At 50.3% G+C, this 21,462-nt stretch overlaps 1 protein-coding gene across 5 annotated transcripts in view; it reads right to left on the bottom strand.

Annotated features, from left to right (window-relative positions):
• The window catches only part of KY (kyphoscoliosis peptidase), a 43,444-nt gene that overhangs the window by 5,252 nt on the left and 16,730 nt on the right, over nt 1-21,462 (bottom strand). For 4 of the 5 annotated variants that reach the window (XM_045539097.1, XM_045539096.1, XM_045539106.1 and 1 more), the window contains 6 exons: nt 18,922-18,996; nt 16,929-16,991; nt 15,286-15,368; nt 11,135-11,243; nt 9,539-9,656; nt 960-1,148 (listed from right to left, as the gene is read on the bottom strand). In XM_045539097.1, coding sequence (XP_045395053.1) covers nt 960-1,148; nt 9,539-9,656; nt 11,135-11,243; nt 15,286-15,368; nt 16,929-16,991; nt 18,922-18,996 — 637 coding nt within the window. Of the gene's footprint in view, nt 1-959; nt 1,149-9,538; nt 9,657-11,134; nt 11,244-15,285; nt 15,369-16,928; nt 16,992-18,906; nt 18,997-21,462 lie in introns of all 5 variants that reach the window. The other variant, XM_045539100.1, reaches the window with a different exon arrangement.

A 21,462-nucleotide genomic window follows, 5' to 3' on the forward strand; every position in this document is an offset into this window, starting at 1 on the left:
ACCATGGCCTGCTCTTAGCACTTGGGGAGTCCGGAGGGCTGGGCTCCCCTGCTCTCAAAGACAAACAGAAATTTGAGCAGAGGCACAACCCGCAGACCAGGTGCCGGGCAGTGGAGGTGTGCGAAGGCTCGGCCTCCACCCCGTCTGTCTCTGTGGCTCCCTGGGGCCGACTTGAGGGCTGGCTCTCGGGAGGTCGGCGAAGGGGCTCAAGACGAGAATGGGGAGGCTCATCCCACGATGGGGGAGGCTTCACCCCGTCTGGGGAGAGCAGTGTCCAGAGAAATGGAGGTGAAGGAGGCGTCTGTGAGCATGCAAGCCCCATGTGTAGGGTATGTGTGCACATGGCTTGTATTTGTCCCATGTGTGGGAATGCCAAGATTTAAGCTGCAAAAATCAGAGTGCACACTCACTTTTCTGAATAGAAAGGGATCTGAGCTGCTGGTGGACATCATGTTCCACGAATAATGTTGTGCATGGCCTTAGTTAAGGCCAGGGCTGGCCAGAGCTCCTTTCGCGTCCCCTGCACCCCAGCTACCTGCCCCACATGGCTCATAGTGGCCCCGCACCACCCGCGGCACCCCTTCCCACAAATCCACAGCCCCTTCCTTGGAGATGTGCCATGGTCTCATTTGGCCCAGAGGGGAGGAGGAACCTGGTGTCTGAGCAGAGCGGCAGGAGAACATTCTGGCATGCCTGCACAGTGAAACAGTCAGTAGACTGTAGACCCGTAGGGAACCTGCCAACAATTAAAGAAGCATCTTTGCCCTGCTTTTCCTTTCGCATGAGGCCTGTGGGCAAGTGCTGGAGGCTTTTAGCGCCTTGGTGGAGGGAGCTGTGAGGAGCCTGAGAGGGGATTCAGGCACACTGCATGTAGATCCTCCCTGGCCTTCCCCCCCTGCTGCCTCCTCCATTTCCACGGACCAGGCACCCAGCAGACAGACACCGAGGCTTGTACTTACAGGAAGGTGAATTTGGAGGTGGTGGTGTCCACCAGGCCGCTGCCCCAGGTGCTGTCCACCAAGTGCCATCTTCCCTCCAGGTACACAGCATTCCAGGCATGGTCAAACTCCCCAGAGAAGCTCTGCCCCGTCTGGTAGCCAAAGCCCTTGGAGTAGCCAGGCACAGTCATGCACTGCACTCCAGCAATCCTGGGGGAAGGATGGGGGTCTGAGGGGGGCTCCTGCTGGCCCGAGTCCATCTGTCTGCAGCCCCAGGCCTCAGGCGTGTTGCTGTCCGTCAGTCCTCCCTGGTCTCTCCTTTTCCCTGCCTCCCACACACTCACATAGCCACAGCCTTGAGGGCGTCTGTCTGGGAGTGAGGGCAGGGGACACACGGCTGGCTGCAGTCTCTGCTGTCTGCTCCTCCCCTGAGACTGTTCAGATCACTTCTGAAATGTTCCTCCCCAGAGCCCGTGTGACACGCTCCACAAGCAGCTCTTCAGGAGGGAAAAATGAAGGCACGTGTGAGGACGGCCCCAAGAACACGGGAGCCAGAGAAATGACAATGTTCTTGGGCCAAAACCTACACGGAAGGGGTGAGCACAGCTGCTGGGAGAGCCAGGACACCTCTGGACACGTGACTGAAGAGATGGGTCTCATGACACGGGTGAGGGGTAGGGGCACTGACTGCGAGGGTGCAGAGGAACGTGGGGCCCTATGTCCCTGCTATATCCTCCCAAGGATGTCTGTACAGGGACCCGTGGGCAGGCAAGCTGGTGTCTCCAGCCCTGACCCAGGGGGGACTGGCCCGTGCCCTCTGACTCACAGGTCTGTACCCTGCGAACATGGCCCACGGGCCACTACAGTGCACTGGGGTTATTCGCTGACTGGCTGCTCCGGCCCTGACTTTGGAGTCTCCTGCAGCTGTCTGTCCTTTGGGGAGTGGAAATGCTGACCACTCAACCCGAGCTTTGGGGTCCTTTGACACTGTGCTCCCTTGCTGCTCACAGCGGAGCTGGCCCCACTCTCTGGGAACCTGGACAGGGGGATAGGCAGGGGTCACCGCTAGGGACCACGTACTCTAGGCATTTAGAGCAGAAACCCTGAGGCTCAGGCCTGGGCTGTGGGCACCACCCCAAGGCCCAAGCAAGACCCCTGAATATCCTGCCGTGGCCAACTGGCCTACCTCCTCAGCATGCCTGCCCTGCTCCAGACAGCCGAGGGGATGGAGTATGTGGACAATTCACTGCTAGTCTGACCTAGGGACACCCCCTGCTAGCCCTTCTGGGGACTTGTGTCAATTAGAAAAAGGTGCCCCTTCTTAAGATACTGTATTTGCACTTGTGAAAAATTGGTATAGTAAATACAGAAATCTATGACACCTAGGACCGTGTGATGACCCTGTGATGGGGCTCCTTTGAGGACCGCACCAGCTGCCCAGCGCTGCACACGGTGCTGACCCTGCACTCTGCTCGCATGGGCGGAGGCTGTAGTCGGGACGTCCGCCAGGCTGTGTCAGCGAGCGGCCCGCGGGGGCTGGGGCCGTCCACGGACCAGCACTGCAGCCTCGGCTGCTCTAAACAAGAGGGCCATGGAGCCTCTCGGGGCAATGGGGTGAAACGGCCATGCATTTACCATAAGAATGGGGGGAATTTTCCCTACAAAAATGAATATATAATTAAACATCAGCAGAATATTGGATTAAATATTACTGATCCATATTGACATATCATTTGTTGAGAGAGTCATTGAAATAAAAAGTGGTGTGTGGAAGGTTCGCAGATTTTAATCTCCCTGCCACTGGTGTTACTTCACATGCCTGTAACGATTCCATGTTCCCCCTCTGCCTTCACGGGCCCTCACCTGCGGGGGCTCTGGGCCACACACACGGAGGTTCCCTAGGAGCTTAGACGTTTCACAGCCCCCACCCTTCTGCCTGCAGCTGCACAAACCACATTCAGGCCTCCCAGCCTCTCTGGGGAATCCCAGGAGAACAGACCAGCTGGGGCCTGGCCCCGCGGGAAGGATTTTAGGAGTGACAGGGGGTGGGGGCAGACAGCAAGAGAAACTAGACCCTGGTGTCAGGGTTTTCTGCTGGAAAAGGCCATGAATAGGTGACTTCTGGACTTCTGGAGCAGGAGACAGGGCCAAGGAGCCCGGGGGAGGGGAGGAGGTGCAGCCACGCCCCTGGAGCACCCCTGGCTCACTCCTCTGCCGTCAGGGGAGGGTCACGAGCCAGGCCAGAGGGGTGGGCTGGAAGTGTGGGTGGGGCGGGCCTTTGGTAGGAGGCGAGTCCCATTCACATAGAGACTGGGTGAGAAGAAATGTGAAAAATACCGAGTGAGGTAAGCAGTGCTCCTGACACCGTGCTAGTTGACAAGGGCATAGCTAAGTCTCCGATCAGTACGTCGGTGCGTGTGTACATGCGTGCACACGTTGGTGGGGGGAGGGAAGGACAGGGTGAGAGTCAGTGCAAAAGGCACCGATCTCTGGGCGGTGGGATTATGAGTGATTATAATTTTCTTCTTTAAACTTGACTATATTTTCTAAATTTTTAATAATGATTATGTGTTTTAGAATTGGAACGAAATCCATAAATACTATTTAAAATTACATTCTTCGGTGAATTAATTCCCATTCCCGTCTGTGCATATCACTTGCTAGTACGCTGTGGAGGGATAAGGGGCATCCTGGGAACAACGGGGTTTGGAGAATGGCTCGTTTTTCATTAAGGAGAACCGACTGAGTGGCGCTGTGGACCTCTGGACATGCTGCCCACTGACGCTTGTCCTCTGCTCAGAGCCGCCTGGAGTCAAGGGGGCAAGAAGCATTAGGCATCCATGCAGCCGCCAGGTGCTGGGGTAAAGCGGATGGGCAGTGGTGCGGGCAGTGGTGCCTGGCTCGAACTCTGCCTGGGAGAAGCCACATCCCAGGCAGTGTGCCCACGGGGCTATCCTCCCTGCAAGGGGACGGAGTGAAGGCGAGAGGACCTCCACATTGGGGAGCAGCAGTGAGAGCCTCCCCCGACCCCGGAAAGGGCTGGAGGAAGAAGAGGCAAGTGGCAGCAATGTCCACCTGTACTGCTCTGAGTGGGGGTGGTGGCTGCTAGGCTGAAAACAGGAAGTGAGGTCACCTCCCAGCTCTAAAGGTGACCTCCAGGGTGGCCTCGCCAGGCTCATCATGGGCAGAAAGAAAGGTTGGCATGGAATGATCTCCAGGGGTTGTTTCCCCTCTGACAGGCCGAGGAGAAGCTGGGAGGGCCGTGGGGGATGCCCGGGGCAGACAAACGATGAAGAAATGACCTCAGCTGTAAGCTAATGCCTGTTTGATGATGATGTGAGGGTAATTTATTACCTGGCAGCAATGCGCAAGATGAATTGGACAGATGAAGTCATAATGTAAAGCATTATTGTTAATAATCTATAAATCTCATGCAAAATAATCCATCTGTATAAGACAATGACTGTGGAACTCATAGGAGTTTTGTGTCCAGCCACTGCCTGCTAGTCAGGATGACCCAGACTCTTCCATGTCATCGAAAGGTCACTGACTGCGTACGCTGTGTACAAAGCACGGTGGCAGGCACCAGGGGATAATACAACATGACCTGGTACAATACAACACAACAATATCATAAAATGAAACTCCAAAAATAAGGCTCAGTGGCTGCCCCAGATGGGCTCATAGGTGGAAGGTGGGCAGATATGTGAACTGTCACTAAAATGCCAGTGTGTAAGCAAAGCCTGTGGAGCCCAAGGGAGGAGGAATTAACTTTGTGGCAGGAGCTGCGAGAGCAGTGAAGGAGGGCCAGAGGGCCAGAAACATTTCCACCTCCAGAAGAGCTCTGACCCGTCAGCCTAGAGCCCAAATATCACCCGAGGAGAGGAGATCTATTTAACAACCCCAGGCTGCGGACCCTCGGCTTTACTTTACAGTCTCGACAACCCCAGTGCCACCTGCACAGCTTGTCCCAAGCCACCCTGAAACCTGGATACTGATGCCCTGAGCACGCATCCTTGGAGCACCCTGGAGGACTTGGAGCAGGCTGCAGCCGCCTCCCCAGCAAGTGTCAGGCCTTAGGGACCCAACCAGAGAAGCCCTGAGGGGTGCAAAGGACCACATGGCCATCAAATGTGGCCTGATGGAGCAGGACCAAACAGAGGTGCAGCTAAGCCGAAGGCAGTGTCATTACCTGGGTTATCCTTGGTGGTCCCTAAAGCTGCTGAGGCGTCTATGAATGCATTACCCTTCTTATTTAGAAAAGATTTGTGTGTTCTAGTTTGGTGGGTTATATACTGTCAGATATTAATCAAGTAGGTGGCAGGTCAAGACTGTGACTGTCATTTTATACGAAGATGGCCCAGGCCCCACCATAGGAACCACGTGAGGCTTAGAAGGTGCTTGTGTAGTTGGGCTTCATCTCCCTCACTCTGGTTATATTGTGCTCCACCCAGCACCATGGCCAGGGCTAGCAGCAGCGTAACTGAAATGTCTGGGTGGGCAGTGGGCTCTGACCGTCACTTGCCCAACTCTGGTCACCTCTCCCAGGATGTCTCAGCCAAGTGGGGAGCAACAGGAGTGAGGCACCATAACTGTAGGAGAGATAATAAAGGATGCTTTTCATTTGGTATTTTGTTGACAATATTGTGGTTTCTATACTGCAGCAGCACAAACAAACCATGACTTATCTTTCACAATTTATGCACTTGATTTCTTGTAATATGACAGTGTCTTTATATTTCTGCTATGTGGTCCCCTTTCCTTTTCCTTACACTATCTTAAAGGCTGGATCAGTAACTTGTAGTCATGATAATACTAATAATTCTCAACCCAAGGCCCAGGGTAGAGCCTCAGGAGACCTCCTCTCCAACAGATGAGGAGTCAGCAATTCAGAGAGGGAACCACCTTGCCTGGGGACACACAGCTGGCCAGTGGCTGAAGCAGCACCGGGACACAATTGTCCTGATGCACAATTCAGGAGCCTTTGCATTGCATCAGCCCTTTTGCAAATCAAAATTTTGTTTTAATCTATAAACTTATGGGTAGTATACAGAGTGAAATGAAAAGATGGTTTGCTATGGTGACATGACTCATTTGTGGGTGCCACCCTATCTATAAGGGTAGGGGGAGTTTAGATGTCCTTTTCAAAGGGCTTATATGACAAAGTCAGATTCGACAATAATTTGAGGTTATCCGACTAATCTGCATCTCCCAGAAGGCTCAGAAGGCCACTACCCATCTTTTGGGGCCTTTGGAACCAAGTGATGTCGTAGGACCGTGAGACTGTAGGACCTGGTTAGCACGATGTCCTAACCAGAAGCAGCCGTCTGACCAGCACATGCCTTGCCCGTGCTCTGTGACAGCTGGAGGATGAATGTAACACCAGCCGACATCTGATTGGTGACAACCAGTCCCCTCAGCATCACAGCCTGAAACTGGTAATAAGCTCATGGCTTTTTCCAAAGTCCCTGAACAATCTGCTAGCTGGTGGTGCTAGAGCTGTGATAGCAGGGGAAGAGGATTTACTGGGGACTGGCTCAGTGGCAGGAGTCTGGGGAATTAAGCTTGGCTCCTGCAGGAAATGAGGCAGAATCAATTAAGGATGTGGGCAATCGGGGCAAAAAGGGAGACATTCATGCTTGGCGGTAGGAAGTCTGAAAGAACTGGACCAGCAGCTACAAGCAAAGGCAATAACAGAAACACCCCACGTCAGTAACATGGGAAAGATAAGAAGGAAGCGAGTGATGTGAAGGTATCCGAATCCCCCAGCAAATTACTTTGTGAAATCAATCTTTAACAAGGCCGTTGCAGGGAGGTGGGCGGAATGGACAGGCAGGAAGTAATGACGGCCATGGGGCTACAGCTCTTGCCGAGAGACCACCCTGACAACCACTCAGGGACAAATCAGCAAGTGTGGATTACACGTCTTCAGTTATTAAGGAATTAGCTAATGAATTTACCAAACTTCCAGCAGTTTTAAAGGTAAAGAGAAATAAGAAAGTGATGCATAGATAGGCTTCTGATCTTTAAAGCAAAAGCTAAAGGAATTCAGGGAACGGTGAGCTATTGTTCCTAGGCAGCGTGAGGAATTTTGTACGTGGTAATTGCCAGGGTGAAACTAACTTTAAATGATGCAAAATGTTGGGATGTGTTTTAATGATCCGCTGTAGGCCAGGATATGGCCGTTGTTAAGTATCCCGGACCAGGCACAAAGCTGACAGTTTCACTCAAGCCAAGTGTCAGTTTTCTGAGTCTATGTGGGCCACCATGGTCTGCAGGAAAGCTCCACAGAGCAAAAGCATTCCGATACTCAGGGAAGATTAAAAAATACACACCCCAAATCAGGTTAGCAAACCCCAAACTGCACATTCTCGTTTGGTCTTACAGTCCTGCCAGGAAGGTAATGTAGTCCTCAATGCACAGATGAGAAAACAGGCTGCAGGAGCTTAAGCACCTTACGAAAATGAAGAAAACTATTAAGAGGCAAATTAAGGACTGGAACCCAGGTCCTTCTGGCTTTAACCTTGCCACTCCCTCTACAGCATGCTAGAATGCTTGCACTGGATAAAGGATACGCCACTAATGAGTAAACCCGGTCTTTCTGGCTTTGAATCTGGCACTCCTTCTATAGTATGCTAGAAAGCTCATACTGGACAAAGAAGGATGTAGCCTGTAACTTAAAAAAAGAAACACCCAGGTGTTTTCAAATTTGCAAAATCAGATGAAAAAAATCACATTCCGAAAGAAGCGAGGCAAAAATAAAGCTGAAAACTGACTGGTGGTTATTTCATTATTTAAAAGGAGAATAAGGCCCATTTCACAGAAGTCTGCTAGGAACATCCTACCATTTCCTGTCATTCTGTTACATAAATGTCTATTGAGGGCCTCCTGGGTGTAAGATTCTGAGATGGGTATTCATTAGGGAAGCAGAAAGAGAGAGAGCTAAAGACACATACAGACCTAGAAAATCTGTAAGATGGATCAGAGGAAATGCACACGGGGAATGCCTATATGCATGGACCTAAGTCAAGAAAGGAAAATGATACCATGTTAACAGTGTCAGCTGTCAGTGGTGGGATTCAGAGTAACAATTTCTTCCTTTCACTGTAGTGCATTTTATAAATCATCTACAAGGAACTGTATTTTTTAAATCTAAAAATGTTATTAAATAAAAGCATAAGGCAATGCATGAGTGAGTGCACAGGTGTGCCAAGAACATAGGGGGAGGGGAAGGTGGTGGGGCCCTCCTGCAGTGGGGCCTGGGAGGGCATTAGGGACAGGGCAGGCGCACATGAGGAGATGGAAGTACGCAGTGTCACAACATGCAGGGCTGGAAAGGTGGCTGAGATCAGAGTTTGGAAGACTTTGCAGGACAGTGTGAACCTTTAGTCATGCTCAGGAACCCAGGGCGAGAGGAACCTGGGCAGGGAGGCCGGTGAGGACCCAGGTTCCTGAGGAGGCCCCCAGGGAGGTGGGGGCTCCTGGGTGTGGGATGGGGAGTGGCAGTAGGAATGGAGCGGTGCAGAGGGCTGCTCTGAGGAGTGTGTGGGGAGTGGCCAGGGTGGCGTCCTCTGCACCCTGCCCTGCCCTGGTTGCCCCTGGGGCTGTGGTCTCAGGGGTGCGCCTTGGAAGTGAGGAAAGGGAAGAACAGGGAGTGGAACAGGAGGGTTGGAGCAACACGGGGCCAGGTGCACGTCTGTGGCTGGCAGTGGGGATGGGGATGGGGGGCAGTACAATGGGGCTCAGGCCAGGAATAAGCTGCATGTTCCGGGTGCCTGGCAGCTGCTCACCTGTGGACTCAGTATGCCTTATATTTGGTTTGATAAATTGCCAACTGCAGTCCTGGTGGGCTGACATCTGGGTGCCCGAGAAGACCTACTCCCAGAGGCTGGCAGAGAAGTAGGCAGCCATTCATCACCCCCTGGGGAGGGGCTCTCAGTCAAGGGCTAGCTGATGGTTTCCTGAAGGGACCAGCAGACCTCAGAGAGCTGGACAGGATGCTGGGGGTGGCGGGTCAGCAGGCCTCCTCCAGCCCCAGCCTGTCCCGAGTCACTGGGAACCAGCAACGGCCCATTCTCCTGCTCAGGCCAGAGCTGTCTCCAGCCCCAGCTACCTGGCCACACGTTCACTTCCCTCAGTGCTGAAAATGGAGCCCAAAGGCTCAGAGAGAAGTTGCTTCCTACTGATTCAGCTTTCCAACTGACAAATCTTTTCAGCTGGGAGATCTTTAGTTTCCCCCGAGAACGGCCTTTCACAGCCCCTTGGCATCCGCAGCCACTGTCCTCCCGTTCCCAGGCCTGTCGTTCTTTTAACCTTCAGCTGCACAGAGATGGGAGAAGGTGGAAAAAGGGCTTTTTATAACCAAATTATCTCTGTGCATTCATCTGCCATTATGTTAATGCATCGCGAAGCCCGGCAGATGGTACAAAGTCAATTATACTGGTGTTAAAAAGGGAGAAATTGACCTTTTCAAGACTCACTTGGATTCCACAGCAGAGTTTGCAAACTCAGGTTTCAGGCCTGGCATGCGGGCGAAGGTACACAGCGCTTCTGAATGGGGACAGGGATGAGGCCTGGGGGTCAGCTCCTGCCTCTCCTACCTGCACATTCTCTCAAAGAGGCCAGCATAGCCGTCGCAGTTGGTCTTCTGAGTCCGCAGGATGTCGGTGGGTTTGAAGGCCTGGCGGTCCTTCTCCTGGGCAGCAGCCATGTCATACTCTGGAGGGCAGAGGAGGGGCTGTGAGGAATCAGGGCCTGGGAGGTGGTGAAGCTGGCGTGGAGGTGAGAGGAGGCCCCAGCCCTGCCCCAGGAAACCATGGCGAGCTGGATGGAAGCAGGACCCCGGCCCGAGTAAGATTTGGGAACTGTCACTTCTTTGTGCAGGTGGCAAGAGGAAGAGAAGTCCTAGGCAGAGTGGGCTACCTGGCCCTTCAGGCCTCCGAGGAGAGTTTGGGAGGGAAGGAACCAAGACAGCGCCGGGGTGTGGGCTCTCTCCACTTGCCCCAGCACACAGCTCTGCATGCAACTCCACCGAAACTGTGCAGGTGGCCCCAAGCCCAGGCCTCACGCTGGCCCACGGGGCACAGTGAGCTCTGGTTAAAGCTCACCCCCAAGTAGAGAAGACGGGTCTCTCAGAGCCATCACTTCACTAACAAGGGAATGTGGGGACTGGGAAGAGAGCAAGAGACCTGTGGTGAAGCCCTGAGGCTGGAGTCACTGTAGCCATTGAGTGCTCAAAGGGACTCTGTGTGTGTGTGTGTGTCGGTGTGGGGGTGGGAGCAGTAAACAAAGTCCTACCAAGCATTCTGTTTCTGATCCTGTCCCTTTAAGGTACCTGCGGAGCTGATGGTGTTGGGGTGGGAGCAGGTGGCTCTAGGCTCTCTTTTGAGACTTCCTACCTGTGCCAGGTGAGCTCATCCTCTAAGCTGCACCCCTAACTGTTGCTCCAGAAGGACAAAGGAAACGCCCGGTGGCAGCAGGTCATGAAAGACCCTGCTGGTCTTTATGTCAAAGGACTAGGAGTCCCCACAGCATAGCCCTGCATCACCTCATTTGTGTTTGCATGGCAGCAAGGGGCAGCAGCCCCTTAGCAACTACCTCTGTGGCGTGGCTGGACCCGGTGAGCTTCCTAAGGCTGCCCTGTGGCGAGCTGTGGGCAGCTGTGCAGGCCCACGTTCCCTCCAGTGGCTCTGAGAACCCTGGAGACTGGGCTGGGACCTGTGGCAAAGGTCACCACTGTGGGAGCAGGAAGAGGAGTGCCTGCCCTTCCTGGCGCTGGTACTTAATGAAACTTCTGGTGTAGAAATAACTTCTCAAACAGCTGCAACTTCTCCTCAACCAATGGCCATCCTTCTTGGCGACGTCCTTCTGTCCTGGCCTCTCATCTTTGTGGAGTAGGTTTACTCTGAAGCTGGGATGGAGGGAAGGCTTCTGCTGGGTGGCCCCAGCTCTGGCCACTGACTATGGGCAGAGGGCCACGTGGGATTTCCCCCCACCCCCAGCCAACCTTCATGGAGACTGTTAGCACACAGTGAATTTTACCCTCCTTGGTTGGTCTTTTGTTAGTCTAGCCATCTATGTCCCCCTCCCCTGCCTTCCATCTCACTCCACACACTCTGATGATGGGATGGGAGCAGAGGCCCCCAGGAAGTGGCAGCAAGGGGTTCTAGACCCAGTGATGCCACAGGTGGGCTTACCTATGTGATGGCAGATCCAGATCCAGATGGCACGGACCCTTTCCAAGTCACTGTGGGCCTCCTGGAGCAGGTCACTCACCAGCTCATCGAGGCTACTCTTGGCTGTCACCTGGGGAGCAGGAAGGGTGGGCTGTATCAGGGCCTGGAGGGGCCTGGGTGTGGCCCAGCACCCTGCACCTGCAGCCAGAGCTGCTCCTCCTCCAGGCAGAGAAACTGGAGGAGAGGCCCAGAAGGATGAAGGCTGGCTGAGGGCAAATTGGGAGGAGGAAAGCAGTGGGACAGGACAGGTGGTGCTGACCAGCTGAATCACAGGCCCTAGAGCTGCCAAGGCTTTTCTCTGTAGATCCTGGGGCCAGCCTAGTGGACATCTGGGCAGCTGTAGCAGCCCCTAGTCATGGTCAATACTACCAAAACCAATCTACAGATTTATCACAATCCTTATCAGAATTCCAACAGCTTTTTTTCGCTGAAATGGAAAAGCTAGTCTTCAAATTCCTATGGATTTGCAAGGGGTTCCCAATAGCCATAACAATTTTGGAAAAAGGAGAACACAGTTGAAGAGCTCACTTCCCAATTTCAAAACTTACCATAAAGCTATAGTAATCAAAACAGTTTGGTACTGGCATACGGATCATATAGACCAATAGAATTGAGTTGAGAAATAGACTCATGCATCTATGGTCAACTGATTTTTGACAAGGTTGCCAAGTCCATTCAGTGGGGAAAGAATAGTCTCTAACAAATGGTGCAGAAACAATTAGATTTCCACATGCAAAAGAATGAAGTTGGATCTCTATTTTACACCATATACAAAAATCAACTCAAAATGGATGAATGATCCAAATATAAGAGCTTAAGTCATAAAACTCTTAAAAGAAAACGCTAAGGTGTCTTCATGACCTTGGATTTGGCAATGGATTCTTAGATATGACAACAAAGGCACAAGCAGCAAAACAAAAAATAGATAAACTGGAGTTCATTAAAATAAAAAATTTTGTGTGTTAAAAGATATTATTAAGAAAGTGAAAAGACATCTTACAAAATGGGAGAAATCATGTATCTGATAAGGGTTAAATGACAGAATATATAAATAACTTCTACAGCTCAACCACGAAAAGACAAATAACCCAATTCAAAAATGGGCAAAGGACTTGAATAGACATTTCCCCAAAGAAGATACACAAATGGCCAATAATCACGTGAAAAAATATTCAAAATCATTAGTCATGCATGAGAGGAATGCAAATCAAAACCATAATGAGATACCATTTCATACCTCCTAGGATGGCTATTAAAAATAAAATCAGAAGATAACAAGTGTTGGCAAGAATGTGGAGGAATTGGAACTCTCATACATTGCTGGTGGGAATGTAAAATGGTGCAGGTGCTGTGGACGACACTCGGGCAGTTTCTCAAAAAGTTAAATGTAGAATTACCATATGATCCAGCAATACCCCCAAAAACTGAAAGCAGGGACTCAAACAGATACTTGTTCACCAATGTTCATTGCAGCACTATTCACAATAGACAAAATGTGGAAACAACTGCAGCATCCATCCATGGATGAATAGATAAATACAGTGGAATCTTGTTCAACCTTATAAAGAAGGAATTTAATTCTATACATACTGCAACATGGATGGAGCTTGAAAACATGATGCTGAGTGAAATAAGCCAGACGTAAAAGGACAAATACTGTATGATTTCACGTAAATGAAATATTTAGACTAGGCAAATTCAGACAGTAAGCAGCGGTTGCCAGGGGCTGGGGGAGGGGAATTGGAAGTCATTGCCTAGTGGCTGCAGAGTTTCTGTTTGGGTGATGAGTGTATTTTGGAAATAGATAGTGGTGATGGTTATACAACACTGGGAATATAATTCATGCCAGTGAATTGTACTCTTAAAAATGACTAAAATGGCAAATTTAAGTTATACATGTTTTACCACGATAGTAACAGAGAGCAGACGAGCTCTTCTCACAGGGGGCCTCAGGAGGAGACAGGCTGGGACTGCTGGAGAGGGGGCCCTGACCGTGCTCGATCTTTGTAGAGAAGCTGGGACACAGCCCCACATTGGTGCCACGCTCCCCTCCACCCCACCTCCAGGGTACTCCGGGACGCCTGGAATGACCCTTCAGTGGCATAGGGACTCCAGGGCCCCACCCACTGACCGTGCCTAGCACACTTGTGCTCTGACCTCAGGAGACCTCTGGGCCCCTTGTTACCCACTCCCCTAGCTGCCTCCTGCTTCATCTTCTAGGTGCGGCTCCAATTCCACTGTCTTGGTCCTTGTCCTCCCGGGGTGTAGAATGGCACCCCACACTGCAGGTCTGCACCGCAGCCTGGGGTCCTGACTTAACCCTACATTTCAGCACCGTGGCTTCTGGCTCTTCAGTTCCCACCTCCTGGTACCCCCTGAGCCCATCTACCTCTGCACTGTGGCCGGGTCTCTGGCCTTTGCTGGGCTCCTGGCACCGCACACTGAGTCTGGCTGGCAGCCTGTCCCAGCCCTTCTGGTGGCCTTTACAAAGTGCCCTGCTCTTTGCAGACTCTGGACCCCACTGCACTCCCTCACTCTCGGCAGCCTCGCTAATGAGCCCTCGTCCTCCTTCCTGCTTCAGCCGCATGTGCAGCGGCTTTGGTGCAGGGCTCCTGCCTCTCCCGTGTCCTGCCCTCCTCCCCTCCTTTGCTCTGTCTCCTCCTCAGCCCTGCTCACTCCAGCTGCCCCTCCTGCAGGCGCTGTGGGGCTCCTCTGCACTCCCTACTCCTCCCTCCTGCTTGCCCACACGAGTCTGCCTGACCTTCCCGCCTCCTCTGAGCTGGCCCTTCAGAGGCAAGAGGCCCTGCAACGCTGAAGTAGCAGGAAGGAGTCTGAACAGATCTCACTCGACCAGACCGCACAGCTCTTGCTGGTGCCCACGCCTGCTCCATGGAGCACCCCTAACTCCCAGCCTTCCAGGACCTGTCCTCACCTTGCCCCAGCCTCTTTGGTGGCTCCAGGCCCAATGGGCTCCCATCGCCTTCCCCAATACGATGCCCACCCTATGGTCTCAGCTCTTCATGGAATCTGGTGACTCCCACTCAGTATTTCCCACCCAGACCTCTCCAAGCTCGAATATGCAGCTGCCAGGTGGGCATTTCCCCTGGATATGCCACAGATACTAGAGCTCCTCATACCCTAAACACACTTGTCGTCCCCTAAAACCTGCTCCTCATGGTGAGGCACTCCCTGGCCTCCCCACATGACTTAACCCAGCCATCTGGGAGCCTCTCCACGCACTCCCCACTCCACGCACACTGGTGACGGGGTCCTTCCCCTCTGCCTCCAGCCCAGAGTTGGCCTTTCCACTCCTCCCTGTCCTCTGTCCCTGCTTAATCCAGGTCATGTCTTCTGCCAGGGCAGCTGGATGCCCCTGACTGACGTCCCTGCCTCTAGCCTGACTTTCTTGAGCCATGCACCTATCTATTCACTCATCATCTCAGCAAGGTTCCTGAGCACCTACTATGTGCCAGCCACAGGGTTGTTTTTCTAAGACTGCTTACTGTCCTAGGAGGGCTCACTCTTACTTCAGAAAAGGGTCCAGTGCCTTGGCCCGCTGATCAGACTCTGAGCTGAGCTCCTGCCTGGCCCCCAGGACCCCATGTCTCCCTAGTGTCCAGCTCTTTGGCTGCCCTCGCACCCCACCCCTGGCACGCCCAGGCCCAGAGGCATGGGAGGCTGCCAGCTTACACCCTCCAGAGGTGAGTGTGGTCACTGTGGCTCCGACCATCTGCATTCACGGTCCTCCCCTCCCTCTCCCTCCCTTCCTCCGTGGGCTGGGGGCTGCAAGTCTCAGCAGCAGCAGTGCCCAAGGGGGCAGGGGCAGGCTGGCCAGAGCACCTGCCAGGGGGAGCTCCAGGTGTGCAGCCTGGGGTGGGAACACCAGAACCGTGGGTGGGGTGGGGGAGGGAGTGGCCTCTGGTCCTGGGCAGGGGCTTGCTGCCTGGAGCCTTCTGCTCTCTATCCACATGCTGTGAAAAGGCACTCCTGGTCCATCTGTCCTGGTGACCCAGGATATGTTCAGAAGGAGAGAGCAGAGGCTCTGCTGTCTTGGGGTGGGGAACTCTAAGCCACCTTGGGGGGCCCATGGCCAGGGGGGCCAGCTCTCCTACCTGTGAGGCATAGGTGTCCAGTTTCTCAAACTGCCGCAGGTCCAGGGGCATGGATTTCAGGCTGGACCGATCCCAGGGGTAGGCTGGAAACACAGGGAGGCTCGGTCAGCAGCTGAGACCCCTTGAGGAGGGCTGCCTGGCCCAGGCCACGCTGCCTCTTTGAGGAGCTGCGACTGTCCGACCTTTAACACAATTCTCACAGCCTGAAACACTGGGCCCAAGACCTATATTTCCTGGAAGGGTTCCCTGGCCGGATTAGTCTGGGAATTATGGCAACTGCCATCGTCCTCGTGGAGGTCTGCAGGGAACAAAAACCTCTTTGCAGACCTTGGGAAGTCAGCAGTAAAGAAACTGGCTGGACCTCGGGGAACCGGCAATCCCGGACATATCGATGATGGAATCTGTTTCTCCCTACCATTTAGTTTTCTGAAGATCCTGTTATTTTCCCCAGGGACGGGTGCTCTGTGGGCAGTGTGCAGGCAGTGCTGCTAGCCCCTGACAAGCTCAAGGAGGGGGGTCTGGAGCTGGGGTACAGTGCCACAGAGCAGCCCAGGTGTGGGAGGAGAGCACTGCAGGGCCGGGCCAGCTGGGTGCCACCGGGAAGGCTGTGTTTGTCACCCAGACAGGCTTCCTCCCTTGCCATGGGAGACTGGAACATCCCTGCTGTGTGGCGGTGTCCTGGTGACAGGCACCGAGGGAGGCTGGGCCCAGGGTCACTCATCTATGGCCAATTTCTCTCACAGGAAGCTTCCCACCCAGAGACGGGGCCTTGAGTCAGGTTGCTGGGACAAAGACACAGGGAGGAAAAAAGACTCAAGACCGATGCTGACCAGGGCCAGTAGCCACCCGGGCTGAAGTGGACTCAGACCTTTAACAAGTTTCCACTCAGCATAGCTCTGCAAATGAGGTCTCCCCACCCCCATTCAGAAGGACGGCATTTCCAACATGGGACTGAGAAACCTATTACTAGTTTTCCCCTTTCTTGGTTCCATTTTACAATATCTGAACTTTAAAAATACCCATAATGATTTATGCCTCATTAAATCTATCTTCTGAGCAGATTATATAAGATCCAAATATTATTTTGCATAAATATGTTTAAAATACCAATGACATTAACTAAATAATTTTAAAGCAAAACAATGGGAAGAAGTGCTGAACTGCACTGAACCTGGCATGCCATCTAGTCTATACTGAGGGGGAAACTGAGGCTGAGGGAAGGTAAATGAGGGGCAAAAGCTGGATTCCAACCCAGGTCATCTGTCACTCCACTCAGTGTTTCTTCTCCCGTGTCACTCTGCTTACTCACACACCTCCTGCCTTAAAGACATTTGGCATTCCATTTAAAGTTAACTTAATTTGGAGTTCTGTTTTTAATATATTCCCCTTAATGGATTGCCTTTTTAGTGCCGGGGTTTATGCTTCAGCTTTGGGATGACATCTGGCGTATGAGCTTTTACCTTTTCCACCCCTGGCACATACTGTTGATCAGTCCTGACACTCTTCTGCCCCTGAACTCAGAGGTGGCCCCAGACTCTCAGCACAATGCCCCAGGAAGTCATTGTCAATTGATTGGAGATTGGCCCATAAGGCTAAATCAATCTGGTCTCGAGAATGGCCTTGGAGAAGGCTCTGGAACTTACCATGGGCATCTTTCCCTCCAGGCTGCCGGGGTCTTGTGTTTCCATTTTTATCACCTTGTAAACCTACAATATCCCAAAGGTCAGAGGTAGAGATACTTCAGAAGAAACAGAAGTACAAGCACTGATGATTCTCTGTGTGGTGGTCCATGCTTCTGACCCTTTCTCTTCACTTTTGTTTTTATAGCCTCCTTGCCCCATCCCACCCACCACTGAACTGCTGCTGGAATTGCCATGAACTTCCTGGTGTGGCAGAGGGGAGACTGGGAACCAGGCAGCGGATGACAAGAAAGGGAGCTGCAGTCTACCAACAGAGTTAGAAGTTGCTCTGACCCCAACACTTTGGATTATTCAGTGGGTCCTCCTGGAACGTGCCCTCCTCTGGATTCTCCTGCCATCTTGGAACACAGCTGGCAATGCCGAAAGCAGTAAGCATTCACTGCCGTATAACCCCAGAACAAGAACTGACCATGGACAAAAACAAAAATAAGGGCAGGGGAAAGCAATTTGTATGGTGTTTGAAACCCAGAAAGGTCAGGTAATTATTATTATTATTATTTTTTGAGACAGGGTCTCATTTTGTCACCTGGGTTAGAGTGCCGTGGTCTCATCATAGCTCACAGCAACCTCAAATTCCTGGGCTCAAGTGATCCTTACACCTCAGGCTCCCAAGTAGCTGGGACTATAGGTGCGTGCCACCATGTCTGGATAATTTTTTATTGTTTGTAGAGACAGGGTCTCTGTCTTGCTCAGGCTGGTCTTGAACTTTTGGCCTTGAGTGATCCTCCCACCTTGGCCTCCTAGAGTGCTTATAGGCATGAGCCACTGCACCTGGCCAGGTAATTATTAAATTATTCCTTTGGAGGATTAAAGGGCAACCGAATTCTATAAATTCAGGACTGTTAAAGCAGAATAGTAGCCAATAGTTATTAGACTCCATGGGCAAAAAGAAAGGAACTTTTTCTACTGTGCCTGGCTTCCACCTATTAATATTTAGAATGATGGGGGTTCAAAATGGTAACTAGCATTTATTGTGTACTTGTTATGCCTGGACTGGGCTTTATATTTACTTTCTTATTTAACCTCACAAAAATCCTATGAAGGAGGTTTACATATTTTCTTCCTTTACAGATGAGAAAACTGAGCCCCAAAGAAGGGTTAAGCCACTTGCCCAAGATCACACAGCTGAAATACCTGAACCCAGACAGTCAACCCCCAAGCCTGCCCTCTCTCTGCTGGACTTCCCCCCTGAGATCCTGACTGCTGCAGACTACAGGACTAGACAGGCTTGGAGGATTTTGGCTCACTGAGGGGACATGAAGAAGACTTGAACCTCCACTGTTCTACAGCCTCTGGTCCTTGGCCTGCATTCCTTCTGAGCCCTCTGTTTAGCCATGAGATGGACAGATGCAGGGAGAGGGCTGAGAAGGGAGCACAGGAGACATCATGGTCCTGGGCCTGGGATTCCATGTACTACACTGAGGGCAGCCAAATATGGTGGTTAAGATCACAGGTTTCAGAGCTGGACCTGAGTGAGTCCTGACCTACTTCCTAGCTGGGTGACTTGGGCAGTTATTTTACTTCTCTGAGACTTATTTTGTTGACTTGAAAAGTGGGGATAATATTGGCATACGTCAGAGGGTTAAAAAGTTAATAAATGTAAAATACTTAGTACTGTGCATGCCACTTTTTAGGCAGTGAACAAATGACATCTACAAACAAGAGCAAAAACACTCTTGTCATGAAATGCATCTTCAGCTAAATGCCTGGTGTTACCCATGCCTAATACCAGAGAGGCACAAAACCAGTGATAGCTGGGTGTGGAGAAGAAAGTCTTCCAGGATAAAGCTGTTATGTCTCTGTCTTTTCCCCATTTGTAGGCCCACATCTTGCTTCTCTTTCCTTCAGAAGATTCCTGGGCTGGAGTCTGGTCCACCCAGCTGCCCTTAATCCTCCCTGCCAGCCCTCCACCACAAGCAGCCCTGTACATACATACGTTTAGCCAAGGAGAACTTCTTGAGCAGCTGGGGCATGGCATCTCGAGGGTGGACCTCTACAGTTAGCTGTGTCCCTGCAAAGGAAAAGAAGGTAATATTCTCAGCTAGTCGCTGCCAGAAAAGGGTGAATGTCTCATGACCAATAATTGAACAACAAAATACAATTGGTTTGAGAACTGTCATTTTTATATATAAAGAATTCTTTGTTTTTTTTTTTAAAAAAAACCAAAACAACAACAAACCAAGCAGATAGTTTCTAGATCCAGGCAAGATTGAGTAAGCACACTTGACCACCCTGTCTGTCCCACTCAATGCAACTATAAACCCTGGAGAGAATGTACGGGACAACTATTTCAGACTCTACAACGTAAATGATAGAAGGCTGACTCGCAATGAAGAATTTAAAACATTACCAAATTGGCAGTAAATTTTCCATTCTTCTTCCCCTTCTGGTATTACCTAGACAGTATAAAAGGCATTTTCCAACCCAGAATTGCACAATAGATACAGAGAAAAAGCATTCAAGATAAACACTCTCATTCTGACCTGAGGAGTGAAAAAGGGAACTCCCCTAAGAGACAGAAAGAGAAGAAGAAATCTTTTGTTGTTTTTTTCCTTCTTTTTCTGTTATTTCCCAACTTAGCACCCAAACAGTTCTGTTGATAACAGTGGCAGCAATGATGTTGGTGGCCAGGCAGGCGCCTAAGACTTTGGGGGAAGGATAACTCTTTTCTCCTACCAGAGAACCTATAACACTGAGAGTATAAGGGCAAATACTCATTTTTTTTCCCTCTGTGTTCTGCTGATTGGCCCCAGATGCAGACACAGTTTTGAGAAATGATGGCAGGGTGAGGAAACTAAATCTTGAGCTTTTTGGCCAGAGGACGAGGAAATGGGAACTGAAGAGGAGGGAGCTTGAGATAGCAATTCCATAAGGTTGTGGATGAACTCCCGCAGTCCCTGCTGAGCTGTGCATGCATGGATCTTATCCTAAACATCATACCACTATCTTTGAGAACTCAACTATGGGGTAGACCAATGCCCAGGTCCCAGAGTGGCCACTGGGTGGTGCACATGCAGGGCAGATCTGTATAGCATTGCAAAGGCTACAATTCAAAATTATTCAGCACAGGAAGACCTAGGAAAATCTCAATTTGAGAAGGAAAAGATAATCAACAGATACCAACTCCACGATGACACAGATTTTGGAATTATCAGACAAAGACTTTAAAACAGCCACGATAACCATGCTCCAAAAAGTGAGGGCAAACAATTTTGAAATAAATGAAAAGATATAAAATATCAGCAAAAAAAAAAATAGAAGATATAAAAAAGAAAAAAATGAAATTTTAGACTGAAAAATATAGTTTTAAAAATTCTCTGATATATATGCTCAACAGAAGAATGGAGATACAGAGTAAAGAGTCAGAGAACTTAAAGACAGAACAATAGACATTATTTGGCTGGGTGTGGTGGCTCATGCTTGTAATCTCAGCACTCTGGGAGGCCAAGGTGGGAGGATTGCTTGAGGCCAGGAGTTTGAAACCAGCCTGGGCAACACAGGACACCCTGTCTCTACAAAAATGTTTTTAAAAATTAGCCAGGTGTGGTGGTACATGGCCTGAAGTGCTAGCTACTTGGGAGGCTGAGGCAGCAGGATTGCTTGAGGAGTAATCAGCATGAGTTTGAACTTACAGTTAGCTATGATTTTGCCATTGCACTTCATCCTGGGTGACAGAGTAAGACCTCATTTCTCTTAAAAAAAAATTACTTTATCCAGTTTGAACAACAGAAAGCATGAACAGTACCTAAGGGATCTGTAGTTTAACGTTCATGTCATTGAAGTGTCAAAATGAGAGGAGAAATAATGTGGTGCAGAACAAATATTTGAGGGATGATGAAAACTTTTGAAATTTGGTGAAGATATAAACTTACAGATTCAAGAAACTCAGGAAACCCCAAACGGGATAAACACAAGGAAATCTAAGTCCAGATACATTATGATCAAAGTCTTGAAGACAAAGGAAAATATCCTGAGAGTAGTCAGTGAAAAGTGATGCATTACATACAGAATGCTGCAGATTTGTCATCAGAAACCAGGTTACAAGGATGTGGAACAGTATTTTCAAAATGTTGAAAGAAATAAACTATCAACACAGAATTATGCATCCACTAAAAATATCACTCAAGACTAAGGGTACAAATAAGGACATTCTTAGATAAAGTAAAGCCAAAAGAATATGTTACTGACAGACTTGATCCAAAAGAAATGTTAATGGAAGTTCTTCAGATGGAACAGAAATGGTATCAAAGGAAAAGTTGGAAGAGGAATAGAAATGATAAGTATCTAGGTAAATATATTAGTCTGTTCTCCTCTTAAGTTCTTTAAAATACGAATGATGATTGAAAGCAATGATTATAACATTGATGGGTTTTCAATATGTAGATGTAAAATATATGATAACTATAACATAAAGTGGGAGAGTAAGCATACCTATATGGAGATAAAATTTCCTCATTCTACTTGAGATTAAATATTA

This window comes from Lemur catta, chromosome 1, assembly GCF_020740605.2.
Source record: "Lemur catta isolate mLemCat1 chromosome 1, mLemCat1.pri, whole genome shotgun sequence".
NCBI lineage: Eukaryota > Metazoa > Chordata > Mammalia > Primates > Lemuridae > Lemur > Lemur catta.